The sequence below is a fragment of the Neolamprologus multifasciatus genome, chromosome 18, assembly GCF_963576455.1.
Source record: "Neolamprologus multifasciatus chromosome 18, fNeoMul1.2, whole genome shotgun sequence".
Lineage (NCBI taxonomy): Eukaryota > Metazoa > Chordata > Actinopteri > Cichliformes > Cichlidae > Neolamprologus > Neolamprologus multifasciatus.
The window spans coordinates 11,329,240-11,353,989 of NC_140456.1; the positions used below are offsets into that span (position 1 = coordinate 11,329,240).

The 24,750-nt window shown below is 40.5% G+C and overlaps 1 protein-coding gene across 2 annotated transcripts; it reads right to left on the minus strand.

Annotated features, from left to right (window-relative positions):
- Window positions 1-1,867: 1,867 nt before the first annotated feature.
- LOC146497416 (protein APCDD1) lies at window positions 1,868-24,692 on the minus strand. Of its 2 annotated transcripts, XM_085140156.1 has the most exons (6): window positions 24,602-24,692; window positions 24,243-24,508; window positions 16,993-17,176; window positions 15,769-16,294; window positions 5,381-5,702; window positions 1,868-4,098 (listed from the first exon to the last, which is right to left on the minus strand). In XM_085140156.1, the coding sequence occupies exons 2-6, from the start codon at window positions 24,280-24,282 to the stop codon at window positions 3,635-3,637; spliced, it is 1,536 nt and encodes a 511-aa protein (XP_084996282.1). In that variant the 5' UTR covers window positions 24,283-24,508; window positions 24,602-24,692; the 3' UTR covers window positions 1,868-3,634. The 2 variants fall into 2 exon arrangements, with proteins under 2 accessions (XP_084996282.1, XP_084996281.1); XM_085140155.1 differs by having other exon boundaries at window positions 24,243-24,679.
- Between the last annotated feature and the right edge of the window lie 58 nt (window positions 24,693-24,750).

Consider the following 24,750-nt stretch of genomic DNA (forward strand, 5'->3'; position numbering starts at 1 on the left):
GGTAGCTTCTCCCATCAGCAGCACAATCAACCATATTTATGATTTATCCTGTCAGGTTTGAGCATAGTTAATTTGTTGCTATAACAATACGAACATGTACTGGCTTAAAATGAGCGGTGAGTTGCAACACTCGATATTTGGCTCACAGATGGAGGATGTGGCTAATGTAAGTAATATCACTCGAATTGCGTGTATAAGTTTCTATTCAATAGAGCTAAGGTTTTTGTCATCACCTGAATGGATTTTTTTTTTCTCCCCCTGCCTCCCCATATTTTTTTGGGGGGGGTTAAGTCCTTTGTTTTTCCACCTTACTCATTGCACACAACGGAAGACCTTATCAAATGTGAGTAAATGCTGCTGCTTCACAGTAACTTTGTACTGAGAATAAATTACAGCAGAATGTTACAGACCTCATCATATATATGTATATGTCTAAGGATAAATTTCACCTCCATCTGCTCCTTTAAAGCTGCTCAGTGGACAGTTTGTCCTTGGCAACTTCCATGTAAGACTCCCTCGTACATCCACTTTGCAAACCCATAAAACTGGGGTTTTTTAAATGCCCTGCTGGGAACCATAAAGTGTAACAAAGGGATTAACAAAAATATGTTCCCTGTTAAATGTTCAGTAAGCTACAATATACAAAATCTGGCTCTAAGAGCAGTAATGAACACGAAGGAGTATCAAACCTTTGTAATCTCATACATGTATCCAGTTATTGAGACATTTCTTGGAGCCCGTTAAAGCTTCTTTAGCCTGGGAACACTGAGAAAAACGATGCTTTATTAATGATGACACACAAAACCTCAAGCTTATATTTGACAGAAGCATGCTGGGAAACTGCAATCCTTGTCCATGACCCAGAGGGAGATCGAAATGACAACATATGATAATGATGAGTGAAACCCCATGAGCTTAATTAAGGCTGAAATAAAGATCCCACTGGAGGAGTGGAGTTTTGATACTGAGCCACACATGAGGACCTTAATCCCATTAAGGTATTTAGAATTTATTCCACCCTCAGGTTCAAAAACCACCTGAAAGAAGCAACAAACACTAATCCCTTTGTTTCTTATATTACAGAGGCCTTTGCTAGAAGACCACAGTTACAACTCCACATTGTTGACGGGTAACACAGCTGACTACGCACAAACATCTTATTTGTGTTAGACGCAGCGAGAGTCTTCGGTAATCTCACGGATCGGTTCAGAATCCATTCCTGACTGTACTGAAATGATTATATACAGTAGATTTTCTTCTTCACACAGCTACAGTGGAAACCAAACAATTAAGATGTGACTAAAGGGAAAACTCTTACCTTTAATTCAAAAAGCTTGAGATGAGACATTTTTATACACAGTCCCCCATTTTCAGAGGCTATAAATTAATTGGACAAACAAACAGTTTTTAATATAAGGTTAGTTTCTAACACTTAGATAAAAATCTTTTGTAGTCGATGGCTGCCTGAAGTCTAGAACTCATATATAGCTAAATGCTGATTCCTCTGTCTGCTAGGTCTTTACTGCAACATAACCTCAGCTGCTGCTTATTTTGGATCTCTCTGCCCTCATTATGCACTGTTAGGTTGAGATCAGGTGACGGAGTCGGAGACTCACAAATATCACATTTTTTTTACCTTAAAAAAAAGAAAAAACAACTTTTGGAGTGATCAGATCACCAATGTTGTGCGTTCCTGCCAGCACTGCAAAACCAACCCAAGACTTTTTAAGCCTAGCAATGGCCTCTTTCAGTGCAGTGTCGCCGTGAGTTCTTGGGAACTAATACCAAATGCAAGTTCTGCACTTGTAATGGAATAATAGGGAAACAAGCATCACCTGGGCAGCAAATTATCCAATTACTTTGCAACTTTACTTTTCATTAAACCTCAGAGCTGAAGTCAACACTTCAACCACACATTAGTTTGATTTTAAAAATCCACTGAGTTGGTATACAAAAGCAAAACAAAACATTTTAATTGTCCAAAAATTAGTTATTTTTGGTTGTAGAGATGTAAAGTTTCCGCTCTTCATCGATGAGGTATCGTAAGCGTGAACAGTTAATTATGATCAAATTGAAACACATCTAAGTGGTTGTTGATTTATCACTGAAAAATAGCTTAAGTTTCCAGAATGGATGGAGTGAAACTGAAACTAGCATACTGAAGTATTACCCTTTAAAAAAAAGAAAAACAGTTTTTAGTTACTGCAAATCATAGAATTGTCATTTTATTACACAATTAAGTAGATTTCCCAAAATTTAAGGGTTTAATTTTATTTTAAGAAAGGATAATCCTCTTAACCTTGACAAATGAGTTCCTATTCATGCTTAAAAAGGGAGTAACGTAGTAAAAATCCTTCCTGTAGTACTAGCCCAGAGGTTGTAGTTCAATAAACCCATTGATTTCCAGTTCCATTAATAGCAATTATAATATGAATGTAAAATTACTGGCAGTATCATTTCAGAGCTAACATTAAATACATTGCAGGGAAGTTTTAGGTTATTTTTCCAAGAGGAAATTTTTCCAGATGTCCAGTTTCCATCTCATATGGATTTCACTGCTTTCATATTTGTTTTAAATAGAAGTGGACCTCTTTGAATGTTTATTTATTAAATGTTACGGCCATTTGATGACAGGTTTTATAGACTCAACAATTAAGAAAGTAACTGGCTGAAGATCTAAACCTGCCTTTAGATCTTTGCGTATAGTCAGAGAGAAATAAAACGGTCATCGTTCACAGTTGCAATAGATTGACAAAGAACCAAAATATCCACTTTATTAGTAGTACAGAGAATGACTTGGACAAACTAATGTAGCTCTCACTTGAAGCGATCTCCTGCATTCTCGGATGTGGTAGTTTGTCACTTTTCCAGGTGTCGTTCCCACTGTGAGCATTGCGTAACTACAAAACCGCCTCGTTGGATTCAAGGTCGAGTGTCTGCCAGCGAGGAAGCAGCTGTCTGAGCGGTGAGGGAACAAAAACATCTCTCTAGATTACATGGAGGCTAACTGTTGGCACATGAAAGCGTTTTATTTCATTCAAGACAAGAGCTTGGTCATTATTTGGAATAGGAGGCCAATACCTGCTGCCGACTTCACCATACTTCAAGGCTATATGTCGAAGAAAGAAAAAAAAAAAAAAAAAAAAAAGATTCCAACACGTTAAGTACATTTTATTGTAAACGGTGACGAGCATGTCCTCCAATGAGTGGGGAAGAGCACTGTCAAAATTTCACTGTAGAAAATGTTTCCTTGTATGAGTTTCTCTACGAAGGTGGAAAAAAAGCATGATCTAGTCGAAGCTAAATAGATCATATAAAACAGTCGCAGGTAAATAGATCATATATAACATATTCTCATGTCTGTGTGTGGATATAAAGACATCTTTGTATGTTTGTATAAACACAGGTCAGTCTTTGGTTCCACTCTAAAGTGCAGTTTCTGTGGTGCAGCAGTCTCAAGTCTTTGGTAAAGAGTTCAGAGGTTTAGGGACCAGTCTTTATGCTCCTTTACTCATTAAAACAACAAATGTAAACTTAGTCTACCAATGCAGTCTCTGTGACCCCCTCTGGGTCTCTGATAAATCCACACTCCTCCTCTTTTGTGTCTTTGTGGATAAAATACTCAACCTGCTCTCTAGCTTTGCCAGAATAGAAGTTGAACAGTAACGAACGCGGCGATGGCCAGCGCGGCGCGTTTCTGGCCGCCTCTGTGCCATCCCGTGCAGTCGTTGCGGTGCACCGGAGGCCTGTCTGTGTCATCCCTTTGGCTGGAATCTGATGGCTGGCTGCTGGATGAACACTGGACCAGGGGCATCTGGTAGGACGTGGCTCGCTTCTCCGGGCGGTCCGGACTGGCGCCGTCGCTGGGGCGCTGGCCGTTGTAGAGCAGGTAGCGTCCATGAGCGTCCTGCTCCATGCGGAACAGCTCATACTCTGTGTGCGGCAGCCGGATGCCCAACGCCACGCAGCCATTGGTTATGGTGACATCCTGCTCCACGCCGACCTGCCAAGACCCCTGCACTCCACACTCATTACCACTGAAGACATTGAGGAGGGATGTGGTGGCCACATCCATGGGAGTCACTCTCATGTGGTTCACTAAAAGAAGATGACATAAGAAGACCTTTAAAGCGATCTATTGTGCTTATTTTAAGCCTTTTTATTATTATTACTACTACTAGAGTAGCTTTGCATGATTCACAGCTCAAAACACACAAATTTATCTCGCACTGAGTGTGTGAGGAAGCCCCAAATTTCATCCTTTTTCAAAAAGTTTTATTTCCCCTCTTTTTAAGCCAACTTTGCTCAAGCAGAAGGTCTGATCAGCAGGTGGTGGAACTGCTGTTCCCGCAGCCAGAGCTGTGAGCCTGATATGAGCATATGATGGATATCAGCTCTCACTGTCATCACGCACAGCCAAATTCTCTAAAATTTTTAGAGCAGTCTGAAGCCCTGAACTTTTGTCTCTCAAGTATTACTTGTTGAAACCCTGGCTGGCCATTTCTTGTTTTCACTGAGCTCTAGAGCAGGGGTCCCCAACTCCAGGCCTCGAGGCTCGGTGTCCTGCAGGTTTTAGATCTCACTCTGGGTCTACACACCTGAATCAAATGATTAGTTCATTACCAGGCCTTTGGACATGTTGAGGAGGTAATTTAGCCATTTGAATCAGCTGTGTTGGACACGGACACATCTAAAAACTGCAGGACACCGGCCCTCGAGCTCTGGGGTTGGGGTAACATTGTTGTGCTCTGTGCACAGTCAGTATACAAGATGGGCATCGCTTTTTAGAAAGTCTACTAAAACTCCATATCTTTGAGGGTGCCCCATCTTTAAGAAATGTGGGAAAGAAACAAAGAACTACTTTCTTTATCTAAAAAGTGACGCTAACACAGAAGGGCCACACTCACTCATCATATCAGGTTTAAACAAAAAAACTCAACAACAACAAGATCTTGAGGCCTCAAAGTGAGACTTCACAAACCAATGGTCGATATTAGGGTAGGTACATCCATCTTTCATACAGCCTGTCTCCAAATGGTAGATAGACAGACTTGAGTTTTAAATGACGTGTCATTGAACCTGTTGAAACAACTTTGGTCTTATTTCTGTCCTTCCCTTCTATCGATTGTGAAAACACTGTGTCCACAAAGTCAATTAGGGATCACATGGATCATAACACGACCAGTTAATTAAACAAGCAACAGTTTAACCTTTTTATTCAAACACTGCTCAAAGTGAGCACGCCAAAAATGTTAGGAACTAGTAGAGAAACATTTTGACTGTGTTTAAACTACACTGTGTCAATCCCTCAAAATCAGGGTTTGGTAGTATTTTTAAGAAACAGCATTACGGTAAAAATGCAATTACACCACTAAGTTACCTTTGAAGACAAAATCTGTTCCGCCCATGACGCGGGTTGAGTGAAGCCCTCGGCTGTAGCGGCCACGGGCGTAGATGGTGAAGGTGGGGTGTTTACAGATGGGGTCCGAGTAGTGGTAGTAATGGCCCTCCCAGGTGTGGTTGTTATCGTGGAAGATGAAGTGGCGGGTCAGGAAGAGGACCTCCGGGCGAACTTCGCAGCGCTGGCTCACCCACTGACCGTACAACCCGACGGTCAGGTCGGCCCGCGGCGGCAGGATGGGAGGGTGGAACTCGTCCGAGCGGTAGATGATACGACAGGCGATGCAGCTGTGGTCGTGATTCTAAAAAAGAAAAAAAAATTTAACTCATAACAACTGATTTCATTTTACCAATAGTAAGTTTAGATTAAAAAAAAAAGCACTAAAGTCATATTTACTGAAAACATACAAACTAGGACTATAAATCTCAGTCAAGCTTTAGTCACAATTGTAGTTTTGGCTTCCCACAGTTAAATGAGCATAATTGAGTGATATAGAAGATCCATGCTCTGCTATTTGGAATGAAAATTAACTTCCTAAATCACTGCCTGATGACGTGCCTTCATGTGCCATCACAGCTGTTTCCTGCAGAGCTCAGTTGGATGTTTCTTGGACTAGTCTGGATGAGTAACAATGCATTCAAAGACCGATATACAACAGAAATCAGATGTCTGGCAAGGCAGAACGTGAAGAGCTTGTCCCTCAAAGAGGATCATGATTCTTTTTTTGGAAAAAAGGAAGCAAAAAAAAAAAAAAAAGTTCTGTGTGTCTACACTGCAAAATAACACAATTTATTTAACTGCCTGAAGATACCACAAACTGCAATAACAGTGCATAAAGGGCAAAAAACAATCCATGAATTGTTGCCAACACCGATTGTCCAACATCAACTCAGATCTCCATAAAAGCCAGCCTGCACAGTTGGTCAGTGTATCCACCCAGCTCACAAAGATGCACTGAAATCGGCACCCAATCACATTTCGCCAAAGATGTGTGTCCACTAAACCGAATAACAGATGTCTCAGGAAAATTGTCAACATACTGGACAAAAGATCTGTCATCCCCTCAAGTAGTTATTTTTGGCAAAACCTGGATTATCTGCAAAATGTTCCATGAGGGCATCCATTGTGTTTGCATTGACAGATCGTGCCAATAATGTGCAAACAAAAATGCCAACATGCCAAAGATGGCGAGGTCTACTAGCAAACAAACAAACGCTGATTTGCAAATGTCAAGAATAACATTTAAAGGCTCCAGATGCCTGAAATACAAGTACTCAGTATAATCTTATAGCTAACAATAAAGTCTTTGCTGCTCTCTGCGGGATATACCATGTGATTAAAGGGATGTACGCACAGGAAGAGACTAACAGCAGTGTGGCCTCCAGAGGCCATTGGATGTCAAAATGGATTCTGGCGACTCATAAGCGATGACAGTCCAAATAACCATTGGCTAAACTAAGCGAGTGGGTACTGTGTCCTGAGTTAAACCAATTCCGAGTGGAAGGATTGGTGACTGAAGCTATAAAATAAAAGCAAAAAAGGGGGAGAAAAACAGGCTTTTAACAAATATACTGTAAAGTGGAGAATATATTAGAAGGTTGTCTAAATATTCCAGACCTTAAATGTCTAACCAGTGACAAACTGTCAGATACAAAGCACTGGGAGATGAGCCAATCTCTTCATATGTTGACAGTGCTTAATATGCTGTTTGTAAAGCCATTCTTACATTTTTTACTGTCACAGTTTCTGTTAAGCAAACTTTTTTCCCCGACGGAGACAAGACGATGTAAACACTTGAGAGGAATCAAAGAGTAGACATATGGCGGTATTTCACATTTGATGTCAATAAAAATAAGACATTTTCAATTCAATTCAATTCAATAAAACTTTATTGATCCTGAAGGTTGACCCCGAAAGAAATTGGTTTTGTAAACCATGTGGAACAACTCTCACTGGTAAAAACACTTATGTATTTACTCTACTACAATGTTATGATATTTGCTTGACTAAAAGTAAAACAACTGATCCCTATAATAGAACTAAAACTAAATGACGTTTTAGTCAAAAGACTGAAATGAAATCAAGATTTGCTGTTAATACTGACACGGTTTTTATGTCATTTTTGGATGTGTGATAATCGTGGTGATAGTGTAGGATTGTGTGAACAAGTCTGATCTGCAACCATCTTGCAACCGTTTGCCTTCAAAGTAAAAGTTGCACTTTATGAAACATGTAGCCAACAGTAGCAGTAAAAGTTGTTACTTTAATGGCAAATTTTCTCAATTTCTGGTTTACATTGCACTTTTTCCAAGTTTTACTTCCTCTGGGCTAGCAGTTAGCAAGTATTTGAAGACAATCATAAAAACTACAGACGACAGTGACACTCTACTAGCAACCAAAACAATCCCAAGAAGCCTTCTTTGAATCCAGTTTCCACGGCAGTCAGTGGTCACATCATGTCTAAATTGGTACACAACATGACGTCATGTGAAAAATCTCAATAATCAGAACTCCACTCACTCATTTGTCTGAGTTCAAATCACGAGATGACAGTGGTGAAAACACTGGTAGTGAGTGATTTTACAGTGGTTACGTCTGTGTTTTATACCGTCTATAGTCCGACTGCATCCAACATTTACATTTATACAGGTGGGTGATGGTGAGAAGATTTCGGGGCTCCACAAGAAGTGGTCATAAAAAAAAAAAGAAAAGGTGAACCATTTATGAGACAGTCAGCTTATTATAGTGCAAACTGTTCACGAACTCAAAGTTTAGCCTGCTACTCAAACAAAAGACAAAACAGAAGCATGTTCACTGAAATCTGTTTGTCCTGAAAACCTTTCATGACATCAGCACATTGTGTCATGAAATTCACACACAGAACGACTGGAATCTGTTCGGAGGAGAGTAAGGAAACTATTTCATTCAGTCTGACCCTCTGGAGTGTTTGGAGCCAAAGAGAACACATTGTTTCACAGTACAACACAGATGTCGGGACTACTTAAAGCCATTACACAGAAAGGTTTGTACATGCATAAAAAAACCTGTTAATCATATTCAGTTAATATCACTAGTCAGGTGGAGCAGCGTGTGTCCACAGACAGTACAGCCGGGGCTCTCCAACAAACTCAGAGCTGGAAATCTACATCCCATATTCCACAAAATCTCTTCCAAAGACTGAACTCCAGGGAACCAATTGAGTTTTTTGCTATTTGAGGGTGGTCAAAATTTAAGACCTGACCTTCTCAACTCAATCGCTCTTTTTCCCAGACAACATTATGTCTGCATGAGATTTATGGGGAGTTTTAAAAGAAAGAAAGAAATGGAGAACGGTAAAATGAGGAGAAAAAGCTGGAGTATCACTACATCCTGCAGATGAGATAATCCCAGTGCAGCGCCATAACCGCCTCAGAGCGAAAGGTTAATGGGACGACTGGAAGGGAGGCCTCCCACCAGAATCCACCAGTGTATGTGTGAGAGAACAGTGTGTTATTAAAAGCTGTGCACTGTGTGTGTGTGTTTATATAAGAGTTGCATATGGAGAGAGGAAAATACAGCATGTGCGTATATTTTAACATATATATGTGTGGACATAAGAAAAAGAGCCGGAATCCGGGGAGTTTCAGTCGCAGGTGTGGAAAATGTTTTGTATCTGAAGGGACTCAGAGCCCATAAAATACAGACTTCCTGTCTGGCCTAACAATGAATATGTCCTCCTACTGATACCAATCTGTCCCATATATCATGACACTACTGATGATTTAAACCAGTGCAGGTTGTTGTCGTTTTTTTGCTTCTTTTCCTGATAATGTTATCTGAAAATATAAATCAAACAAAATGACACTACAAGCTCAGAGTTTCTTCCAGAAAAGTTGTTGGACCCCACAAATGTGAGTGGGGGGCTGGAGGTGCTTCATTAATATAGCAATATTTAACTGTTGTAATCGTAATCATCAATTATGAAGGAAAAGAATATGCTCACTTTGGACAATGGATGAAGAGAGAGATGGACCAGGGAGTTTATTTCCCACATCCACAGCATAAAGAGTAAAGTGCATAAAGGAGAGCATTAAATCACAGATGGCCTCATTCACAAAGGATTATGGGTAATTCATCCTCTCTTGATTAGTGGACATAACTGTACAGATATCAGCTCTGCAGCTAATGATTTAAACTGCCTGGTTCTAGAAGTGAGACGGTGAGGTGTACCAGGGAAAATGTTCAGGAGCAGAGGGAGTGAACGTGGATGAGTTCAGATACTTGGGGTAAATCATCCAAAGCAACAGACAGTGCACAGGAGAGGTGAGGAAGAGAGCGCAGCATCAGGGGTGATTTAAGACAGAAGGATAGCGGCAAGAGTGAAGATGAAGGTTTACAAGATGGTAATGAGATCTGCTACGGTGTATGGTTTGGAGACGGGGGGCAGAGATGGAAAGTCAGAGGTTTCAAATGAAAAGAATTTGCTTGGGAGTGCAGCTCAACAACTGCTTATTTTTAATCCGGGATGTACAGGATTAGAAATTAGCATATTAGAGGAACGGCTCAGGCAGAGATGGTTTGAACATGTGCAGAGTAGGAGAATGCTGAACATGGAGATTTCTGGATACAGTGAAGGAGGACATGCAGAGGGTTGATGTGACAGAGGACACTAGGGAGAGGGTTAGATGGAGGCAGATAGTCTTCTATGGTCACCTGTGAATCTGTAATAATCATAAGAAAAATATGAGAATATGAAAAAGATTAAACTAACCAAAAATGAATCTAAATTTTGTGTAAAAACAAATGAATAAACAGGTCTCTAACAGGTGTGACAGGGCTCATCTTAGCCAGAACAAGGACAAGCCATGCTTGTACTCGTCCTCATCTAAACCGTGTAAATGCAGTTAGTTCAGTGTTCAAAGAGACTTTCAGTAGAAGACACCAGAGAGTAAAAGGCTGCATTTCTTGACCAAAATTTGGAATTTTTATCTTTATTTGAAACTCTGATTTTAGTTACAATTGTTGACAATAATGTGCATTAAGAAATTCTGTACATAATAACAACGGTAGTGTCATAAAGCATGTATTAAATATTTATAAACTACTTACTGATAAACAAGCTGGTGGTGGTGGAGAATATTTGAATATTTAAGTGTTCAATTAAAAAAAAACTACATTTAAAACAAAAGGCTGCTTCATCAGAGTAGTTCCCTTTTATTCACTTGTAAACAGGTTAATTATGTTTGATGTACAAGTTGGATAAATGCCCTCATGCTGAAAAGTTTAAGTGGATCTGAGCATGGATGGGTTTTCAGTGTGTCAGTGACCAAAGACTCCAGCCAAGAGTTCAACCTTGCATTTAACAGGAAATCATTAGCAGGCAGGTTTCTTTGCTGCGTTGAGCCTACAGTGTCCGGCTTGCCATGAAATGCTGGACGTACTTTTAGGTAGAAGCAAAGTATTTTATAACTTTACTGGAAATGAAGAAAATAAAAATGGAGGAAATGAGGGAGGATATTACTACCCTTGCTACATATAAGTGACTTTTTTCCCCCCATTTCATTTCTTTTTTTTTTTTTTTTTTTTTTACTATACTGAACAGAGGTGACGCACAAATAAGGTGCAATCCAAGTCATGGCAGATAAAGGAGCATTAGGGCTGAATTCTTCCATTTGGGACGTAGTTCAGGGAAAGCTGATGTCCAGGAGCAAACATTTTATGAGAAACTGAAACCATATCAGACTTTCAAAACCTTCCGTAGAGACCTGTTGGCAAAACAGACAGTCCTAATACTTTTATTTTTTTAAACTGGCATCCATTGAGCTATACCAGTATCCCTTCTGTAAGACGACTTCCTGGGAATTCATAAAAAACCTTTCATCTCAGATTGACCGGCTTTATTGCTCAAGTTTCGAGGTACTTTCATAAAAGAAATGACCAAGAGCAGCATAACAAGTACACACAGAAAATAAGCAAACGCAACACTTTAAAAACAGCAACAATAAAGAAAAAAATCCATTTTTAACAAGGATCATTATCAAGTGGTCATTACGCCGCCTCAGTGACGCAGCAATGAGCCGGGGCGACAGAAAACTTAAAAAACACAGTCCCCCGCTTTGCTCTTGCATCACTGCTGAGTTCCACCCAGGAACCACAAATGAACATGCTGGCACCAGCAAATGTTCTGGCCTGGGACCAGTCCTGGGACCAGCCCTGGGCACACTGCTCAAGATTAATGTATTGGATCATCACCATGGCAATAAAAAAAAAAATCCCTGAAAAGAACAACCTCAAGAGATGGTCCAGTTGAGTGCTTTTCAAGTAGGAACGAGTGCGGTATTCTGTACTGCTGCTTTACCAAGAAAATATACAAAACTTAATTTACTGTAACTGAAAAATGCCGTGAAAAACAATACCTGTAATGTAGACCTTTGTGTTATTATAGAAACAAATGACCACATTTGCCCAAATAGGGAGTTACCAAGGAGCTACTTTTTTTTTTATAATGTTCACCTTCAAGAGTTTGGTTTCCACTCAAATACAGTGGAGTTTCAAAGAATCTATTCTGGATTAAATCAAGTTAAACCGTATTTTATTACCGTCATGTCCAGTGTTTATTCCTTGAGCACTGTTCTGGTCTCCAACATCTCTTTTTATAAATATCTTTAGCTACTAAATGCTCCACTATGTTTGTGTCTGAATGTAAATCAAAGCAGTGAAATTGCTGGTTTTAAAACCAGCACACCGAGTTGAAAGATGCTGAAATCACAGCCTGTGTATCTGAGATGACATCATACATTGGTCTGTGAACAACACCCTCAAGATAGGAATTTCAGCCATCACCATATTTGTTTTTAAACTAAACTAAACATGAGGAGACATTGCTGAATCTGAGAATTGCAGCACATATCTTCTATTCTACTTCATTATTTAGCAAGCGATCAGCACAGTGGACTGATCTGCATGTTTGTTTTGGCACAGATTTTGTGCCGGACACCATCCCATTCATTCAGGCTTAGGATTGGAGCCATGAGGATATCAGCTTGTGAGTCTCTGGGACTTTTGTCTACACCCAATCTCTAACCGTAGGTATTTTGCGAGTATGATGAATGTATTTACCACTACATCATGGAGAAGTAGTTTAACTAAACTGGACAAACATCAAGTCATGTTTAATAAAAACTTAAACGAGTGATTAAGTGGTAGGGTCATTTTTAAATTTCAGATCTGATTTCTATTTGTAACCTAAAGAGTCGCCCCCTGTTGGTCATTAGAAAGAATGCAGTTTTAAGGCACTTTGACACCGTATTCACCTTTTAGGGGGAAATTATGGTACAGCAGTGGCTTTGTGCTGGCAGCTAAATACTGCCCATCTACCTGCAGACAGCATCTTTTCAGATGGGGGCACACCCATGTGCGCTACTCTTGCTTGTGCTGTTGCTGGTCCATTAGCCAGCAGTGCAGAGGAGTCAAACTGAGTGTTAAAAACTATGGAAAGCCAATTCTTGTGCACTTGCCTGGTGCTCCCTTCCCTTTTCTGGAACATTTTTCAACCAATCAGCATTCAACTGATACACTCATCCATAGAGCGCGCCATGCATTTGGGATTTTGGAGGACTGTAGGGGAGCATGTTGGCATTGGCTGAAAGGCTCTCTATAGGTTCTTCATAGGCAAACACATACATAAACTGCCATAATTAAGCATTAGGTGCAAAGACTACATCCATTTTTTTAATGTGATTAAAATGATCTAAAGTGCAAAGTGCAGCTGTAGTGATTGGCAATAATCTTCTGTATGTAGATGCATGCAGCGTTTTGATTAATGCATTTAATGAAAATCCCACAGTCCAAAGACATACCATGGGGTTTTGGTTAATTGGTGACTCTAAACTGCCCATAGGTGTGAATGCGAGCGTGAATGGTTGTCTGTCTCTTTGCGTTAACCCTGCATCAGGCTCGTGACCTATCCAGGGTGTACCCAGCCTCTCGCCCTACGGTAGATGGGATAGGCTCCCCCCTGAAAAGGATAAGCGAAGAGAATGGATGGATGGGATGGCATTTAAAGAAATTAAGAAGAGTATTTCTGTAACAGAAACACTCTTCAGGTTACTGAGAGACAATCTTTGTTTCTCAGTAATCTGAAGAACACACTGAAGAGTTTTTATTGGAACTGCTTCCTGGCAAAGAAACAGTCCCTGTTCTAGCTTGACAGCAGGACGTTTCGAAAATACACAAAAAGACTGGCGGTGTTTCAGGGAAGAGAATACTTTTTTAAGGTTTGTTAAAAAGAAATTTCACTGACATTAACTGAACTGGAGTGGTAACAGAAATGAAAGAGACAGAAGCAAAAACTCCCTTTTTTCCCTTCAAGGCTGCAACTCTTTGACTGATTCCCAGTTTGGAAGTGTCACTGAAAATTCCACCAACAGTCCAACTTCCTTTTTTTTATTCCAAAAAGATTGAAGACAAAACGGAGCACATGCAACAGTTTGAATTGAGCCTCAGGCATGCATAAGATCGGAGCTGGTATGTGCTCACTGGACTAATTCATATGGCCGCATCAATCCAAATTCTAGGAATACCGCATGATGATTGCTCCCAGAGATAGGCTCGGTTTCACATTGCATCTCTGCAGGCCAGAGGGGCTTAAGGAGAGCAGCTCTGGTCATTACAGCGCCACAGGGGAGCTTGTCTGATCACAGCTCGTCACCCCACACACTGTTTACATTCTGATCAGCAACACCAAGCCCCATCAGCGCCATACATATGAATGTTTATTTAGACAGCGGACCCGAACAGGATTTCATTGTAATCTCTGTAGAGGGTGACAGTGAAAACATCACTCTAGGGTTTCAGCCAGCGGGGAAACTCCTTTTCAGCAGTGTAAATACAGAAATTACATCCTGTAAGCACAGTGGAGATGAAATCAGTATGTCAATAGTTTCTGGTTTCTTTTAGTGCAAATATTTAGTGTGCAAAGGTCTAAGCTCAAGATTATTGACTTACACAGAGATCCTAACACAGACTAGGGTTTTCTAAATAGATATCGGTTAGGTACAACAGATCGGCTTAACCGCCTCAGAATAATTTGGATTATCAATAACTCAATAATTCAGCAGAATAATGTAATTCCCCCCCCCCCTAAAAAAAAACAAAAAAAGCTTCCCTCTAAAACACAATAAACACAATTAGTAAACAGTTTATCCTTGTCTCCTCACTGATTTTGGTTAAATTATACATAAGATAGCTCCCAAATGAAAATGTATGTTTTTCAGGTCAGCTCAGGTTCCATCTGGTGTGTGTGGTCTTTGTGGCGTGGAGGGTCAACACAGCAGGGATGGAGTTCAGCTGAGGTTGCACACCGAGTTGCATGCTCGGGACAGAAAACAAAACCCTACCAACGATCCAATGAATACAAACGTCAGGTTTCTGGGTGGGAAGAGTTCTCATTCCCGTCGCTCAACTAAGGACTCCTACTGGTAAGTCATGGTTCCTGCACAGTGAGGCAGCTATCCCCTACAGGTAATAACTGTTGTTACTGGCAGAGATTCTGCACAACTACAAACTTCAACATAGTCCCTGCCTTACCAACTTTAAAATAATACTGGCTGTTTACTGACAGAGAAACTTAGTGTCTTAACCACAGACTGTGCATAAAAGATGGAAGTAGCTTCCAGTTGTGACATTTGAAACCGAAGTGGGTGTGCCTTAAACTTGCATTCTTTCTAATGCCCAGAAGAGGGCGACTGCTGGTTTCAAAAAAGGAGCCTGGTTATGCTAAATAAACATTCTGCAGATCAGCTTTTGAGCTGAGTTACTACTTTTAAGCTGTCTTTAATACAACATAATGTTCATTTTGTAAATTACAGTTCCCACTAGAGTCAAAAGAAGATCAAAGGGTGCATGTTTCAGAATGAGATTTCCGTGCAAGGGTTCAGTGTCTAAGAGTTTCACAGTCTATCCACTCCATGTCTGGTTTCAAAACACAAAGATGGCAACAGTGATGACACTCAGCTTGATGCGTCATGATGGTACTTAATTGACTAATGAGTGTTGTCATCTTTTATATACAGTCACACTATTGCTGATTTAAAAAATGTAGGCTTTTAGACAACCCAACAGATTGTGCTGGAGTACAGCAGTAGAACTCTGTATTGCTACAACAAGGTGAGAAGTTAAAGCTGTAGACTTTTAAGGCTATAACAGTAGTTCAATCAAAGTTATGGACACCCCAAAACTTGTTTTTTAATGTTTTGTAATTATAAAAACTCTTTAATTTAATATTACGACCCACAAGTGGACAAACTCTGTTCTAGAATTAACTCTAAGGCTACATAATAGCATCAGTGCACTAAGCCCTAAGCGAGGGAGAATCATTAGGGACTTGCCTTGGCGTTTTGCAAAGCGGTCTGGTAGCTGGACGGCTTGTAGTACAACCTTTGCGATGGGTCAGTGTGTATGTCTCCTAGAAACAGCTCCTCCACCAGGTGATCCAGGTTGTGGTGCAGGTACTGCTTCTCCACTCTCAGCAGCTGCAGCTCATGCATGGCAAAGTTAAGCTCTCTGGTGCAGTCGTAGTCGCCCTCCTCGCTCATCAGCTCGTACATCGCGTTGGGTTCCCAGGCGCCCTTCACTGCCCCTCGGCAGCTGCGGTTGAGCCTCTGGCTGAGCTCTTTGGCCACGGTGGCTGTGTGATACACCATCTGGACACGATGGAGCTGGTACTCCCCCTCTGTGCCACCGCGGATGATCCAGGAGGCCTGGCGTAAACGCAGTCGACCCCGAATCACCAGCGTGTAGATGGGTTTGGTGCAGTGGTTGTCCTCATAATAAAACTGGTGAGCCTGGAAGGTGTTGTTGGGGTAAAACCTGTAGGAGCGTGTCAGGAACTCTGGGCCTGGTCTGACCTCACAGCTGAAAGAGAGGACAGATGGCTGTTAAAAAGAAACAAAAAAAAAAAAAAACCCTTAAAAACATTTATATTTGTGTGAAGAGCTGAGTGGTATTCATGTTCCTTGCCTTGAGTTTCACAAACAGCATGTTTGAAATATAACTCAATTAATCTGCACAGAAGATTGACTAGCTTCAGCCTTTTTTATTGGTTGTACGTCTTTGGTTTATTCTTTTGTGAAGAATGTCATGAGATCAGCATAAGTTTCTGTCTGGTGGTGCATTCAGAGAAGCTCAGACATGTCAGACCTGACAGTAGGAGGCTGAAACTAATCTGTATCTATATATCTATATATAAAGAGCAAAAGCCCCACCCACTTGCTGTTGTTCTTTTTTAACATCATGACCAATGAGTTTGTCTATTACTATTCGTGTTCCTGTTTCCCCATTGTTGAGTTGCAACCATTAGTTTAAAGGAAGCCTCCAAACCACTCCCATGTGCCTGTGAACCACATCAGTGGGTGTAAAAATAAAGAAATGTGGTGAACACACACCGACCTCAAATTGTCTCGATGAACAAGCAGCTTTAAAAAAAAAAAAAAAAAATCACCTCCTGCTAAGAGTTTCTTACTATAATGAAGTGAAAGTAGTAGCTTGCTAGAGAGTAATGCAAACTCTTAAAGATTACGGTTAGGGGGAAGATGCAGAGAAAAGACGCCAACCTGGTGGACACCCAGTGGCCCTCCACGCTGGGAGGCATCTGCACAGTGATCCGGGCCCCATTGTGAAGGTGCTTTAGCATGTGCTGGCACTGGGAGTCTTTGATGGATCGACCAAAGGTTTTCTCTGGATAGAGGCGACTTGAGCGGCTTTCTGAGTAGTGAAGAGAGGAACCTTCAACCCAAACTGTGGGAACAAGACGATGAGAAAACAAAGATGATGATGACGAGCTTTTACGTACAATAACAAATGTAAAACAATCAAACAGAAAATTACATTGTAAACAGCTGTTTAATTACTATTGAGCAGCGTTTGAACATCAAATGTTGGGGTCACCGAGTTTGAAAAGCTGGATAAACCACAGAGGAATCTGTTTATTCTGGCATATATTTACCTCCTAAAAAATTACCGCTTTTAGGACAACTGGGAACGCCAATTACGCTGAGATCAAACGGAACAGCAGTCTCCCTCATGCTTTCAATCTACCTGGCCTCTTTGAAGTGTTTAAAGGTTTAATTTTGTCATTTTAACTCATGTCATCGCCAGAGATTACATGGCTGCTCTAACAACCTGCAACACCTGGTATGAATGAAAATGAGCAGATCATGAGACGGGTTGAAGGCCCAATTAGTGAATTTCGACTTCCACTCACTTTTAACAACAACATTCAAACAAACCAAGACAAATGACAAAGATTGCGCCGATTTGTATGCTCAGTTCCCACACTGCCAGCGTGCCCTTGACGCACCACATGGAAAAACAATACCTTCAGCGATGGACTGAGCTTAAAGGGATAAAATGTCGGAAATGAAAGTACTTAAAAAGCCTACAGCCAGAGAAAAGCCTCGAAGCTCACATTCCCTCAAGGATTTATGCCATGTAATACTCCGATATCATCAAAATCTACCTTGAAATATGAAGACTTTGCCATGAATTCTTTCTATCAGACCCGACTTGCCTGGCAATATCATTTAATGCCCAGGAATGCCACTGCGGTCGCCTCTGAGCTTTTAATTTGAGACTAATAACACTGAAGGAGGGAGAAAAACATCTGATTAAAAGAAGCCAAAAGCTCCATGAAGAACAAAGCTCCATCCAGCTGTTTTACACCCAGTCGGGCAGCTCCTATGAGAGCTAGCCCAGGCTTGTGTGTAAATCACCACATCACAGCACTGCTGAATGGAAACACTGGACAGTGGGAGAGACTTGATCCCCCGACTCAGCTGGTGGCATTAGTAACGCTGCTCTGTTTGCTGTAGCTGATCTTAAAAATCAAAGGAGACACTTCACAGTTTGCTGCATGTTATGCGTGTATGTATATAAAGGGTTTTTTTTTTTAAAACACCTGCACTCGGCTTGGACCACAGCAACGATCTGAGCGGCTGCCAACAGCTTGTTTTCACTATGATGAGAGCAAAAACTAACAGTGTGCGCTTGAGAGTGTTAAAAAAGGAAACCTGGTGAGATGTATAATCTAAAACACACTTAACACTTTTATGCAACCCCTCAGGTTTAATAGCAGGTGAATTTAAGGGTTGAGCACATCCAAAAGAAAACGAACAGCAATCTAGCTGCGAAACTGTTACCCGGTTATAAATTAGGTGAATAGAACATAAAGTGGTACACTGTGCCATTATATATTTAACAGAAGAATTTTTTAAGAGAAAATGCAAAAGCAGTTCAGGGGTGTGCTGGTGTGGAGCGTTCAAGCAGGAAAGAAGTCAGAGATGATCTCAGAGAAGCTTTTGTTGCTGCCCATTAATCTGGGAAGGGCCATTTCCAAACAGTTTGAAGTCTGTCATTATGCAGCGGAAAGATTATTCACAAGTGCAAAACATTCAAGACTGTAACCAATCTCCGAAGGAGTGGACATCCCAGCAAATTCACCCCAAGGTCACACCGTGCAATGCTGAGATAAATTGCAAACCCCCCCAAACCCAAGCGCTACATCTTAGACCACACAGGCCTTAATTAGCATGTTGAATGTTAAAAGTTCAGGACAGCACAATCAGAAAAAGAATGAACAAGTATGGCTTGTTTTGAAGGTATGCCAGCCTCTTGGCTCTAGAAAGAACAGGAAAACCACAGGACCTCTTGGACAATGTCCTTCAAACAGATCAGACCAAAGTGGAGATGTTTGGCAACAACACGCAGCAGCACGTTTAGCAAGAAAGCAAAGGCAATATAATAGAAAAAACAGCTTATATCAGTGTTGATTGAAGGTGATGATTTGAACTTGTTTTGCAGCCAGGACCTGGGCACCTTACGGTCATTGAGTTGACCGTGAACTCCTCTACTCTACAGTCAAATGATCCCCATGGCTGAATAGCTGAAAAAGAAAAGAATCGAGATGTTGCAACGGCCCAGTCAAAGTCCAGACCTCAACCTGATTGAAATGTTGTGGTGGAACCTTAAGAGAGCTGTGCCTAGATGAGTTCATGGAAACCTCAATGAACTGAACGAAACTGTAAAGACGAGTTGGCCAGAATTCGTCAGCAATCAAATGAGAGCCCAATCAAGTCGCACAGAGAACAATTACTTCAAGTTAAAAACTGTTAAAGATGATTCTACAAGCTAAAACCTCAGAGGGTGTACTTAGTTTGTCACACGCTTCTGCATTTTGGCTTCGTTTCTGTTAAATTATGACAGTGTAATATGTCATGTTGTGGTTCATCTGAGATTTTATTTGCTGATTTTTTTTTTTTTAAATTATATCCTACATGTAAAACTAATTTTATCCAGTCTGCTAACATATTGTTTTTTGAAGTTTGTGCTCAGTGGAGACCCGGGGATTGTCCGGAAAACTGGGGAATAACACTATCGGATCTTTTTTTCTGACAAAAATGAAGATTGGAACGGGAATTTCAATTAGATATACTAGTTGATATTGACAGTGCTCTTTTTTTTTTTTTTTTTTTTTTAAATAGTAGATCTGTGATCTTCTAGCTTTACCTGGCAGAGTCGGGTCTGGAATTTGTTCAGAAACATCATATAAGCCAGAAAAGTGGAACTAAGAAGAATCCTGAATAGAAATTTGCCGTTTTCACACCTCATCCACAAAGAGCCAAACAACAGCTGAATTATGAAACATTTGAGTCAGTCATGTTGCACTGAAGCATGCGCACAGAAGAGACGGAGTTTCAACTGAGTGGTGGGACACGAATCTGCTGGCTATTGGAGTAAAGATGGTACTTTGAGTACTTTTTTCTCACATTACTGTGTTCATTACTGTGTGAGCATAAGTTCATTAACCAAAAAACCTCCCAAAAACAAAAAAGAAACAAACAAAAAAAAAAAGGACAGAACTAAGTCTTTTTTAATTTTTTTGAGGAGAGAGTGGTTTCTAAAGGTTACTGAAGCTTAATGTCGGATTTACGCAACAGCCTGAGAAGGAAGGAGGAGAATGATAAATCGTTTCTGTGAAAGTCTGCTGTTTCGTTAGATTAAGACATAATTTGTTATCTCCAACAATGTTTTCCTAAGTCGTGGCAAATGTTTTTTTTTTTCTTTGTGATAAGATTGTGAGCAACACCGCTGATATCTTTCTGTCATGACGTTAGAAAGACCTGATCCAGAGTCAGCAGTGTCATAGCGAAGCCTGTGCAAATATCAAAATTATAATGAAACGTGAGCTTCGTTTTGAACCACAGTTACAAATCTTCTTACATTACATCAAAGACAAATGTGGACCTACTCGAAATGGAAAACAGACTCAGACAGGGAAATAAATGAGGAAATGATTATATGGAGGTTATGTGTAGCTTGTTAAAAATGACTTTATAAGAGGAGGCATCAGACGCCTGCTTCTTTACACTTTTTAGTGTTGAATGTGTGACTTTCTTCCACTAGTTTTTTTTTTTTTTTTTTTTTTTTAACTCTTCGTTCATGAAGGCAATAATCGGCTCCACTCAAACTCTTTCTGGCCCGTCGCTGCTGCTGCTTTCCCAAACTGCTGCTCTATCTAAATCAAAGCACCCACAAAACTCCCAGAGTCCCAAACCACGGCGAACATTTCCAGTTGGCCTGATCCCACTGGTGAGGTAAGAAGGCTGGGACCCCTGACAAGAAGAGAGACTGTACAGCATTTATGGGAAGAGAAAAATCCTAAATTTCCAGAGCAGAGACCAGACAAAGGACTTTTCTTCTTGTTATCTCAGAGTCTGGCAGTGACCGCGCAGGAGTTGAAAAGGGTAGACAAAATGACACTTCAACTTCAGGGCAGCTATATCCAGAGGTGGGCAGTTATAGAGTACATAAAAAAAAAGAGAAAAGTGGAGGTGCTTGAGTATTTTGAAAGGCTTTCTACTTGGAGATCAGAAGGAAAATTGCACCTTTCGAAAGCCAGTATACATTTATCTAAGTTACTTACACAGATTAGGAAGTAAAAGCCATAAAATACTGCTTTGGTTCAGTAACAAGAGAGTAGAGCCAGCTGTCAGATTGTACTTGCATGGGGGAAATGCCAAAACAATGTCAAAGGAAAGAGGAGATTTGAGCTACACTTGACTCCCTGTTTTTGTATTTTAGATGCATTTAGGTAAACTTATATAAACTTGAGAGAAAAATAAGTAATAAGATACAGTACAGCCATACAGGCTGTAATTTGGCACAGAAAATGCTAATGTTTAGCAGGTGTAATGCACGCTAGCGGTGAGCATTAAACATTAAGAAGGCTGAGCCAGGAGGGAACGTCATTGCTTCTAGTCTAAGTTTTTACCCGAGGGTGGCAGGAGTGGGAAACCCAGTTTTAATTTTCCTCAGTGGGACACGCATATCTACAAATTTTAAGTTGCCAAGACAAAACCATGATTGTCAACATCACAGTGGTGCCAAGTGAAAAGCCATCAGAAACAGCAGGTATTTTCTGGCTCTGGGTGTCATGGCAATCAGGTTGATGAGATTATTAACTCTGGACCAAATGTTGGAAAATACATTTTCTATTTTTGTTCAGAATTTTCCTTCATTTGGGACAAATTTAAGACTTCCATCCATTTTCTTCCACTTCTCCAATTTCCTTAATCCAAACCTTTGACTGTTTTTGAAAAATGTTGAAGAAATAAGAAAAAATTTCACCACCATAATTACTGTTAATAAAAAAAATAATACTTTTTTAATTCTGAAAAAATACACCAACATAGACCACACACAAATGGAACAGAAATTTCACAGGGTCCCTGTAGTCTCATTTTAGAGTATTTAGCAGCTGTTTTGGCACTTTAAAGGTTTTTGGGGGATTTTTCTTGGAGGCCATCTGATTCTTCGTAGCTCAACCTTCAAGAGGGAAAATGGAAATGTGAACATCTGCATTTCAGTGTCAACAACAACACCTCCAACAGCTGATGTGGACCATGCTTCACATAAAAGTTACAGAAAAGTGACTAAATGGACCTTGAGATGAGATTGTTTTGTAAGCCATCCAAACTTCACAACCAGCACTTTTACTGCATTCCTGCACTGGCTGCTGATACAGATGTGCGGGACAAACCGGGCTACAAATTGTGCCTCCTACTTCCTTTCCTCGCTTCCTTTCACTGCAGTTTGATTGCATCTCTCTCAGTTATGCCGGCACGACTCTCCCTCTCGCTATGAAATTATTGTGCAAATTGTCTGAGTGATGCTTTGCAATTATGGCAATGATTATTTGGCGTCTTTGGAGATCTGCTAGTCTCAAACTGCTTTGACTTCCAGACCACTTTAACAGCTGATAAATGATGGTAACTGGCATCCAACCCAGTGCAACCCCAAATTACAGCAGCTTTTGCAGAGCCAGAACGACGCATCGGCAGACTGACAGCACTAGCTGATACGATATATTATGTTTTAGGCATTTTGCACAAATGCTTTTATGAACCTTCAAGACATCAACACAAACTCCTTTAAATGATTTCAATCACAGTGTGTCAGCAATGTAGCTGGTGTCTCCAGAAAAGTTTTGTTGGTGTATTACCATTCACTAAAGTTACTTTACAGTGACTACTGTGATGTTAAGTACAGAATTATTGGCTATGATTTTATAATGCAATAGCACATCTGTCCAATCTGGATTTCAGAGGCAGGCATGAGATTAAAATGTGTATTTTTTCTATTTTTAACCCCTTTTTTGAACCAAAATGCCAATTTTGGCAATATATGTGTAATATTAGTCAAATTATAGCAAATATGGGTGGAATGTGTTTCTATTTTTTTTATTGCTACTTTCTATTCTTTCAACTTTTCTGAAAATTGAAAGAAACTATAGCCACATACCCACCACACACAAAAGAATATAATGATAAAAAAAAAAAAAAAAAGCAACTACTCTGAAATGAACATTAAAGTAAAGCTGTCAGTTAAGCCAATATCTATATGCAGATACAATAAAAACTTCATGGCTCCATTGATGTCCACTGAGCAGAATAGATTAGATTCAGTAAAAAGGTGAAATAGAAGCAGCTGCTCTTCCGTGGGTCCATTTCTTGGCTTTTTTTTTTATTTTTTATTTTTTAACCTTTCCGTTTTGCTCTCCAAAGACACGATGAGGTTTTCTCTCCCAGTAAATTTACAGCGCACTCTAATCTAGTCTGACAGTGCATTTTCATTGCCACTCTGAAAGGCTGCAATAACACACCACTTAATTGAACGTTCGGATTCACTTAAACACACTTAAGGATAAGTGGACCCCAAAATGTCGTTTTTTATCTCAACCAGGTTATTTGAAGTTGCTGCCAAATGTTGCCTTCCACTGTCAGTGGCAACAGATGGATTGGGTCAACTGCAGTCCCATAATCCTCTGCTGCTCAGACAGGGTTTTCATCAGGATTGGATGTTTTAAGTGGCTCTTAACTCTCGCAGCGCTTTCATCTGCCCAGCAGCCTCGGGGAAGATTTTTATTGCCTTCTAACCTTTATACATCACTATGGCATAAGGCGCAAAGTTAATACAAAGTTTGTCCTGAATGGAGGCAAACATCAAGCCATGATAGTGAACAGGTGTGATGAAGGGAATTTTAACCTATGAGTGACCCACATCTTACATATGTGCGGTTTAAATGATTAGCAAAGTAAATAAATTAACTTAAATGACCGTCTGAAATTGTTCTAACTCTACAGCTTGTATAGAAAAACAAATACAAAACACACGGACGTTTCCAAGCGCACGTGGAGTAAAACATGCTTTGAGCTCAGTTTTTTAAAAATCTTTTAACACTGACACTTGTTGCAGCGCATGAAACCTCAGAATAACAAACACTAGCACATGGGGGAAAGTTTCTTACCCAAAAAAGCAACAAGAAGCAGCTTAGATGACGGCCCCATTTCAGACTTGGTTGGATTAAAACGAGCTTCACGCTGGTCGCAACGGAGATCAAGCTTCCCTTTATTCAGCGTCCGTAGTTATTCCGACAGAAATCCTCACATTTTGGATCCAAAGCGTGGAGAAAACACTTTTGCGAAATCCGAGCATCATATGAAGAATGCTCTCGATACGCAGAGGGAGAGAGTAAGAAGCCCGCTGTACTTTCGCATCCGAACAAAGAATCCTCTGGAAATCAAAGTAAAGTCTAAACTTTACAGCGAGCCACCCTGAAACAATCAGAGATTGTGGTGCTGAGTTCAAAAGAGTCGGCTTTCTTACTTTAGCGCGCGTCTCGTGTGCGTCCTGTGTGCTGCGCCCCGGAGGAGTGTTTGGAAGTGTGTCCAGAGATTGGACTCACCCCGCCCATTTAGATATTATATGGGCGTGGAGAGGGTGCTTAAGCTTCCCCAGTGAAGTGCAAAATCCAA

What these genes read in the sequence shown, in the direction of transcription:
- LOC146497416 (XM_085140156.1), bottom strand. Translation starts at nt 24,282, where the DNA reads ATGGGGCCGTCATCTAAGCTGCTTCTTGTTGCTTTTTTGG. An exon ending in GCTTCTTGTTGCTTTTTTGG is followed by an intron (nt 17,177 to 24,242) that starts GTAAGAAACTTT and finishes TTGTTCCCACAG; the next exon opens with TTTGGGTTGAAGGTTCCTCT. An exon ending in GGCCACTGGGTGTCCACCAG is followed by an intron (nt 16,295 to 16,992) that starts GTTGGCGTCTTT and finishes CCTCTCTTTCAG; the next exon opens with CTGTGAGGTCAGACCAGGCC.